Source organism: Zingiber officinale, chromosome 5B, assembly GCF_018446385.1.
Source record: "Zingiber officinale cultivar Zhangliang chromosome 5B, Zo_v1.1, whole genome shotgun sequence".
In the NCBI taxonomy this organism is placed as follows: Eukaryota; Viridiplantae; Streptophyta; class Magnoliopsida; order Zingiberales; family Zingiberaceae; genus Zingiber; species Zingiber officinale.
Genome location: NC_055995.1, coordinates 5,131,798 through 5,140,877, shown reverse-complemented (window position 1 = coordinate 5,140,877; position 9,080 = coordinate 5,131,798). Strand labels below are relative to the sequence as shown.

The 9,080-nt window shown below is 39.0% G+C and overlaps 2 protein-coding genes across 3 annotated transcripts; one reads left to right on the top strand and one right to left on the bottom strand.

The window, feature by feature from the left end:
- Window positions 1-1,833: 1,833 nt before the first annotated feature.
- Window positions 1,834-3,196, top strand: LOC121983983 (B3 domain-containing protein Os01g0723500-like). The gene is made up of 3 exons (XM_042536719.1): window positions 1,834-2,220; window positions 2,310-2,786; window positions 2,862-3,196. Exons 1-3 carry the CDS (start codon window positions 2,098-2,100, stop codon window positions 3,102-3,104), a joined length of 843 nt encoding a protein of 280 aa, XP_042392653.1. The 5' UTR covers window positions 1,834-2,097; the 3' UTR covers window positions 3,105-3,196.
- Window positions 3,179-8,735, bottom strand: LOC121983984 (E3 ubiquitin-protein ligase MARCHF8-like). 2 transcript variants are annotated; one of them, XM_042536720.1, is made up of 2 exons: window positions 8,307-8,733; window positions 3,179-3,529 (listed from the first exon to the last, which is right to left on the bottom strand). In XM_042536720.1, exons 1-2 carry the CDS (start codon window positions 8,711-8,713, stop codon window positions 3,307-3,309), a joined length of 630 nt encoding a protein of 209 aa, XP_042392654.1. In that variant the 5' UTR covers window positions 8,714-8,733; the 3' UTR covers window positions 3,179-3,306. The 2 variants fall into 2 exon arrangements, with proteins under 2 accessions (XP_042392654.1, XP_042392655.1); XM_042536721.1 differs by having other exon boundaries at window positions 3,512-4,028; window positions 8,307-8,735.
- Between the last annotated feature and the right edge of the window lie 345 nt (window positions 8,736-9,080).

Genomic DNA, 9,080 nt, shown 5'->3' with positions numbered 1-9,080 from the left:
TATGAATTTTAGCTAAATAAAAATATATATTGATTGGTATAGGACTATGATTCGAGACGGTGTCTTGACGAGTGATCTATTTCGGATTAGACCTTTCTATTGGAGGCGGGTACCTTGACTTATCTATTTTGATATGTCTTGTTGATATGTTTAGTAGATTTTAACAAGTAGTACTAAATATGTTTATATCTGCATCAGCATGTCACTATTTGTTTCCGAGCATGTTTTGTTTATTACTCGTTTAGCGTTTATGCCCTGTTTGTTATATATGTTATGGAGATAGTGGCATGCCATGCTTTATGATATATCAGACTGGTTAGGTATTATACCTGACCTGTGTACCTAGATCATATTATTTGATCTACGTATTTTGGTACATGTTTATTTTTATGGAGGTAGATAGGATCAGGATATTTCTATGCTTAGTGTCATGCACCATCTCGCATGATTGCATTACTGCGCAATAGTCGGATCCATTATTGTTGAGCGCATCGCCAGTTACATGGATCTGTACACACCACCACTCACGGGTTAGTGGTATATTAGACAGGGTGTAGTGCTGGCTCTGTCAGTGCTTCGCTGGTCCACTCATGGGTAACGTGACGCAACATGGTAGCACGTCAGGGGTCCCTCCACTGGATTGTCTCAGGGAGATGAGAGCATTGAGCTCCCCCACTTATGATTTAGAGTAGAAGGATAGGTGGACTCCGATAGCATCCCGTCCACTCGGTCACTCATCAAGAGTAGTGAAGGCAGAATGCACGGTTGTCACAGCTCTACCCACTCGGTCTCACCATCGTGTGTGAGATGACTGACTGGTGTCAGGGGTGACCAGGACATGTTATTGGCATCATATGCATTATTTGCATTTATTGCTTGTGTTTGTTGCACTTTAAATGCTGCATATTGGATGGATGCATTGTTTGACATGCATACAGGAGTTGTGATACTTTGGGTCTGACGACCTTGATACTCAGGTTCTTGTTAGTACAGTTACTCCTTATCTTTCGGTTCTGCACTTTCTATATGTTATATCAGGAAACTGTATGCATAGTTATTGCTATTTGTTATAGTTTACTTTGCATGTCAACTAGATATTCGCTGAGTGTTGGACTCACACCCCATTATTACTATTTTCAGGTTGAGGTTGTTCAAGAGGTTCCAGTCGCTAGTCCCCCATCACTGCGCGTCGCGACGAGTTCGCACAGTTTGAGTTTTCTTATTTCAGACTTATAGCTTGACATTTGGATCTTGTACGTTTTGTTATTTGACGATGGGTTTTTCGGATGTACGTTGGAGTTTTGTGCTTTATAGTGTAGCTGATTAGGATTTTTGAGAGTTTTCTTTATTATCGCATTAGTTTAGTTTATTTACTATTAAACTGCATGGATGTTTGCTTATTGTACTTTTATTTTTATTATTATTGTTTCCTGTCGTGTTGGCCGATATATATGTGGCCCTAAGGGCATTGTAGAAGTTTCAGATTATTACCCGTACAGGAGAGATGCTGTCGAAATTTCTTCTGACAGGGACTACCGGGGCGTGACAAAATTAATTAAATAAAGAAGTTTGAACAACTCGTTAAACTAAACAAATAAGATTGTGTTCAATCGTTAATATTCATTCGTGAATAATGTACACAAGTCATTTGTTAATAATTTTTTTTGAATATACTAAATAAATAATAAAATAAAATAAAATAAATAAATTTATTTAAATTATTAAATTCAATAACTAATCAAATAATTAAAATTTTAAAATAATTAAATAATTGAAAATTTAATAATAAACCAATCTCAAAATAAACTCGAATAAACTGAAATCAAATTCAAATCAACTGAGTCCGATAATATCTAAATGAAACACCCTCGGCAATTTGTCACGTCGTTCGATGTGGTCGGGGTTTAACTGGACACGTGTGGGTCGCCCTCGTCCTGCCGTCGCGGCAATTGAAGCAGAGCAGTGGCGCAGCGTTGCGACTTGCGAGCTCTCAAAAGAAGCGCCTTCTCCTGTATCACCTCCGCCATCTCTCTCGCTCTCTGCTGAATTCTCAGCTGCAGCAGTTCGAGCTTTGATAGCGATCTGAGATCCATAATTATGCCACCAAAGAACCAGCAGCTGCAGCAAGAAGAAGCAGAGATGAAGAAGCAGAAGAAGGGAGCTGCGAACAGGAAGCCCCACTTTTTCAAAGTCCTTCTGGGTGACTTCACCCACCACCTGGCGAGCTTTCTTCTTCCCCTGTCTCTCCTCTTTCTCTTAATCACACATTTACAGTCACTGTTGCGATCTGATTCGTCTTCTTGTTTCAGAGGATTCCCCCAAATTTCTTGAAACACATTTCGGGAGTAAAGTCCAAGAGGGTAATCCTTCACGGCCCCAGCGGGAGCAAATGGCACGTAGAACTCGGCCGGTCAACGGAAGACACATTCCTGACCACAGGCTGGCCCAAGTTCGTCAAAGATCACTCCCTCAACGAGTACGAATTCCTCGTCTTCCAGTACGACGGCAACATGCACTTCACGGTCTTGATCTTCGACACGAGCGCGTGCGAGAGAGAAGACGTGTTCTCTGTCAAACCGGGGAGGAAGCCCCTTCAATCTGAAGCGAAGAAGGAGAAGGAGAAGGATAAAGGTTTGAGCTTACAGATCATCAAACACGAAGCACAGGAATCCAATCCAATGGAAGAAGAGAGGCTGAAAGCGCAGCAAGCTGCGAACGCCTTCACCTCGCCGTTCCCTTTCATCGTTCTCCGCATGACGCCCACCCACGTCCACAGACCGTACCTGGTATGATTCCTTTCTCACGCCATGTCTCTGCATTGCTTTTCTCATTGAGCTTCTTCTACTCTGTTTCGGTTGCAGAATGTCCCAAATCGGTTTTCACGGGAACATCTTCCACCGGAGAAATCGAGCATGGTCCTTCGTGACCCCAGCGGAAGGTCATGGACCGTGAACTACAGCCCGAGCTTGAGGTGCCAGATAGCCAAAGGGTGGACAGCCTTCGTGCGAGCCAACAAACTCGAGGAAGGAGACTTCTGCGCGTTTGAGCTCGTTGGCCCTGTCGAGCTCTGCGTGCATATCTTCCGAGTGGTCGAGGAAGCTTAATGATGCCTGGTATCTTGTGAATGATTCGTCTGAAACCATCAGATTCAAACTAGCCTGCTACTTACTAGTATTGAGGCTTTTGAACTATAGCAGTAGCTATCTATTATGATCAAATAGGAAATTAGTTTATCTATAAGAATGATACAGAGAGAGCGACTCGTGGTTTCGGATTTTATTGGTATGAAAAACTCGAGACTGATTCTTAGAACATGCTTACGCGGAAGAACCATAGCAGAATGAAGGCTATTATAAGGCAGGCCATTAGCAGGTTGCAGACGGGAAGGCGCCTCCAGCAAACGATCCTCTCGCCGGTGTCTGATGGACTGCGTGTGTTCGACTCTCCCCGGCTCGGACCTTCCTCTGAAACCCTGCTGTCCACCACGAGAGTGATGTTTTTCGCAATGGCGCCGCAAATCTCACAACATCTGCATCACATAGAAAATGATTAAGGTGAGGACACATCAATGAATATTAGACTGAGTCGTAGCAAGATAATTAAACTAAAAAAATATATGCAACCGAGGATGGGGGCACGGGCGGAAAGCTGATCGACTGTGTAGATGCTTGCATGAATCTATTCAGGAGAAGAGGAATTGGTTGGAATCCAATTGGGTCATCCACTCGGTTCCTCATTGTCATTGACGCAGTTGGGTTGTTCTACAAAAGACACCGGTTGTTATTGTTGTACTAACCTCTGTGCTCGGACAGTTATTAGTAGCTGTAAGTCTTCTTGTGACAAATTAACAGTGTTGAGTCATCCAGCCTTTTCCATTTTCGCGTTTCAAATTTAGACATTTTTTCCACAGACGACGTTAAATTTAACCATGTCTGAAAGTGGAGGGAGATGGTGTGATGGCTAGGTGGTAGGAATGTTGACGAAGGAAAGACTTCGAGCTAGGAGCTGTAGACCTGGATCGATCCTATCTGCGCACACCAAAGAGAGAGCAAAGGGGAACGTTAGAGCGAGAATCAGGGAGGAGTCCCTGACGTAGACACTCCGACGCTCAAGTCAGAATAGTAGCACCGGCAAAAAGGGTCAAAGAAGAGGAACAGTAGAAGAGTAGTATGGATGCGTATGTGTGTGCGCGTAAGTGAATATACCTGACCAACGGAGAGGATCCTATTTTTATACTTTCTCTCATAACCTCTGCAATTAATGAGGCGACAGAGAATGTTAGGTGTCAAAATGTGTCGGGGATGAAAGATGTAGAGTCATCCTCTAAAGAAGCTTATGCTACATGTATATGAATTATTTTTTATAACCTCCATAATAATGCAGCTGAGAATGTCTGATGTCAGGTAATATAAGATGTACAACCATCCTTATAAGAAGATTCCGTTGCATGTATATGTCATAATATCGAAATATTTCTTGGTGGATAGTCGTTATTCTCCGACAAATTGTTACGATTCCCTAACAATGTTGTCCCCTGGAGGTAGATTGACCAACCCTATGTCCGACTAACTATATGATGGGAAGCTTGAGCATGAGAGGTGGGGAGCTACACCCCGCAAGTTCAACCATTTCTTGAGTCGATCGGCTATATACTGAGAATTGTATTGTAAAAATGAAGAGCTAGGTCTCATATGTCCGATCGACGCTAGGGTTGACTGACTTTATTCTGTGTATCTTGACACTAAGAAGTGAGGAGTCGAGTCCCAGCGAGAGTGACTTGTTCAGTTGCACATATTCTGACTTGACCATCATCTCACCTTGACTTTAACTACCACATTATCTTAACCATTAATTTCATATTATTTATAGGTTCACTCACAACATACCGCATCAGATAACATCTATATAATATATATAACTATAGTTTGATAAATGCCAACAAGATTTGAAACAGAACTAGCAATGACTAGTTTTAAAAAAAGCAAGCAATTGCACTTCCTACTTTGCCCATGTGTCAAAAAAATAGAATCAATGACACAAGCTATGGCAATACAACAAAATGAATGGCAATGGATGTCTATGGCCATACAACAAAATGAATGGCAATGGATGTGATTACAACTTTAAGTAAATATCTTCGAAGTGAGGAAATCAAAATTAGTTTCAAACAATCAACGCAAATAATATATGAACAAATTATCATTAGTTTCAAACATTCACCAAAATCATGTAATTTTATGTAGCGGTGTAAATGAATCATACCACTCATAAACTATTTGAAATTCGATTTGATAAAAGCTCGTTTGAGTTCATTTAATGAAGCTCGTTAAGATAAACAAATCAAGCTGAAGTTTCATAATACTTAGCTAGTTAGCTCGTAAACATATTTATTAGTAAACTCACGAATTAACTTTTAAATGAAAAAAATAATTTTGATATTGAATTTATAAATTTTACACTATATTTATAAAAAATATATAGATAAATATATTAAATTTATTGATTAAAATAAAATTATAAATTTTAATAAGAATATTATAATTTTTTATAAATATATAATTTAGTTTTTAATGAATATTTAAATTTATAATTTATATTTATTAAGTTCGTTTAGGTTCGGTAAAAGCTAGAATAAGCTCATAAGATATGAATATATTCGTTAAATAAAGTTCAAGCTCGGCTCGATTATAAACGAGTCAAATTCAAATATTAAAGAGTTCGGATCGGCTCGATTACACCCCTAATTCTATATTGGCAATATATTTGAACCAAGCCATTAAAATAATTATTCAAGTATAGCTTGGTTTTTTTTATGAGTTTTAACTTGGCTTGAGCTTGTTTGTTTAGATGTTATTAAACTCTCAATTTAAATTTGTTTGATTATTCGAAACTTTTATATTTTAAATTTATTTAATTAGTCATTGAGCTTAATAATATAAATATATTTGTTCATTTTAAAAGTTTCTTTATTTATTTAGTAAGTTGATAAGATTTTTATTAATAAATATTGTTTACAAATATGTTCACAAACGTTAACGAGTTGAATACATCAAACATATTCGTTTAGTTAAACGAGTTGTTCAAACTTATTCATTTAATTGATCTCTACAATTAATAAGGCGACAGAAAATGTCAGATGTCAGAATGTGTTGGGATGAAAGATGTACAGTCATCCTCTAAAGAAGTTTACGTTACATGTATATGAACTATCTTTTATAACCTCCGCAATAATGAAGCTAAGAATGTTTGATGTCAGGTAATGGAAAATGTACAGCCATCCTCATAAGAAGGTTCCGTTGCATGTATATGTCAGAGTATTGGAATATTTCCTAGTGGGTAGTCGTTATTCTCCGACAGGTTGTTACGATTCTTTGGCAATGTTATCCCCTAGAGGCAGATCGATCAACCCTATATCCGACCAGCTGTATGATGGGAGGATTGCGCATGAGAAGTGGGAAGCTATACCCCGTAAGTTCGACCACCTCTTAGATCGACTAGCTATATATTGAGAGTTGTATTGTAAAAGTAGGGAACTGGGTCTCATATGTCCGACCAGCACTAGGGTCGACTGACTTTATTCTATGTATTTTGGCACTAAGAAGCCAGGAGCCAAGTCCCGGCGAAAGTGACTCGTTCAACTACACATATTCTAACTTTGACTGTCACCTCATCTTTACTTTAATAAGCATATCATTTTAACCATCAATTTCATATTATTTATAGGTCAACTCATAACATACCGTATCAAATAACAGCTATATAATATATATACCTATAGTTTGATAAATGCCAACAAGATTTGAAACAGAACTACCCAATGACTAGTTTGAGAAAAGCAAGCAATTGCACTTCCTACTTTGCCCATGTGTCAAAACAAAAAAAAAGAATCAATGACAACAGCTATGGCAATACAATAAAATGCAAGGCAATGGATCTGATTACAGCTTAGAAGTAAATATCTTCGAAGTGAGGAAATCAAAATTAGTTTCAAACAATCAACACAAATAATATATGAACAAATTATCATTAGTTTCAAACATTCACCAAAACCATGTAATTCTATCTTGGTAATATATTCGAACCAAATCGTTAAAATAATTATTCAAGTTTGACTTTATTTATTTTTTATGAATTTGAGTTTTACTTGAGTTTGTTTTATTTAGATATTATCAAACTATCAATTTAAGCTTATTTGGTTATTTGAAATTTTTATATTTTAAATTTATTTGATTAGTAGCTTAATAATACAAATTTATTTATAATCTTGAAATTTCTTTATTTATTTAGTAAGTTGATAAGAATTTTATTAATAAATATTGTTCATAAATATGTTCATAAATATAAACGAGTTGAACACATATGTATTTAAACTTATTCATTTTTGTTTAACTTATTCATTTAGTTAAACAAGTAGTTCAAACTTATTTATTTTAGTTGTTAGATTTGTTGAATATTTATTCAAATGAATTTTCGAGCTCGCTTAACAAGACTGCAAAACGAGCCTTAAAACGAGTACAAAAAATGAGCTCGAGCTCGCTTAACGAATTAGGCTCATTAACTATGATAATCAAGCTAATAACGAGCCGAGCTCGAACTGTTCGAGATCTTAGTAATTCTAAAATGTGCCGAGTTCGAGCCTTGTGATAAAAATTCGATTTGAGCTCGAGACTGAATATAACTTAAACGAACCGAGCTCGAGCTTAATATTGCTCAATTCTGTTTAGCTCATTTACATTCCTAACTGAACACATATGTTCAAACTTATTCATTTAGTTATACGAGTTGTTAAAGTTTATTTATTTAATTAATCTTATATGTACAATTTTTACAATGCGTTCGATTAGTTGCAATGGTTTTACTACGTTCCTCACGGGTCATGGAGTGTAGAAATGGCATGGCCATGGAATCGATGGAATAAGAAACTATCTTGTACAAGGAAAACCTCGAAGTTTCTTCCCTTCCCTGGAAAAGCTACCTCTTTTTGTCAAAAGGTAAGACCCAAACCAGGGAGAGAGGGTCATAAAGATGTCTCCTACAAGGAACTTTCTCCAAATTGGTAAAATCCAAGATAAAGATAAAAACACGAGTACTGAAACAAGAACGATGAATGAAACAACTCCAGGATTTCCTGCCACATTAACCAGTAGAAAGCAAGGCCTAGCAGTGAGGAAACGTTTCCTAGCCTTAGAAAAAGGATACTCTTTCTCAAACTAGATCTAATTGTCTGAAAGCATAAGGCACAGTGGCGGTGTCAAATCCGATGAAATCGAGGAAATTAGGCAGATCAAAGCAAATTCAAAGCTTACCTGTTGCCCTTGACCGAAAACCAAGCCTCCGCACAGTGGCGGTGTGCGACGCCGAGCTCGCCCTTGCAGCCGCACCCGAGCAGGATCAGCTCGGAACCCTCTCCCCCGGAACTCAAACTCAACTGGCAGATCCGGCACTCGCTTTCCCCCTCCCGGTCGCCATCATCCTCGTCTGCCTCCTTCCCGCTGCATCTCCCGACGTCGATGACCACACAGGCCCCCTTCTCCTCCGCCGGGACGACGTCCGCTCCCACATTCCCCGCTCTTGCGACCGCCGCCGCCGCCGGACTCGATTCCGCTTCACTTCGCCGCTCGTTCCCCGTCATTCGGTGGAGAATTCGAGGCTCCTTCTCGAGTTCGGGAATTTGGGATCGCCGAAACTGCACGACAAGCGATTTGGGAGACATAAATAATTCCAAGTTGAATTAAATTAAAGAAATTGAATTTCGATTTAATTGAATCGGCAAATATTCGGAAAGGCCGATACAGAACGGAAGTTGGATGAATCACAAGTCTAATAGTAGAGATACCGGCATGCGTCCCCAAAGTTGGCTCCACTCACTCAGAACTTCGCACGCAATGGATCACTGAGCAAAGAAGCCTGGGTCCCACATGAAGTGCTCCAGTTGGGGACCCGGAGTTCGTGGGTGAACGTTTGGGTAGCTGTCGCCGTCCAATTGTTGGGAAGGTCGGCAAGTAACAAGAAGGGCGGTAGGTGCCAGGAAAGATAGTTACAAAATCCAAATCGAAACACTTTCTTTTAGTGCGTCCGGA

Bases quoted from the DNA above. Each gene is read 5' to 3' on its own strand.
- LOC121983983 (XM_042536719.1), top strand. From the start codon at position 2,098: ATGCCACCAAAGAACCAGCAGCTGCAGCAAGAAGAAGCAGAGATGAAG. The intron at 2,221-2,309 runs GCGAGCTTTCTT...TTCTTGTTTCAG, and splicing joins GTGACTTCACCCACCACCTG to AGGATTCCCCCAAATTTCTT. The intron at 2,787-2,861 runs GTATGATTCCTT...TTTCGGTTGCAG, and splicing joins ACGTCCACAGACCGTACCTG to AATGTCCCAAATCGGTTTTC.
- LOC121983984 (XM_042536720.1), bottom strand. From the start codon at position 8,713: ATGTCTCCCAAATCGCTTGTCGTGCAGTTTCGGCGATCCCAAATTCCC. The intron at 3,530-8,306 runs GTAAGCTTTGAA...TATGTGATGCAG, and splicing joins TTTTCGGTCAAGGGCAACAG to ATGTTGTGAGATTTGCGGCG.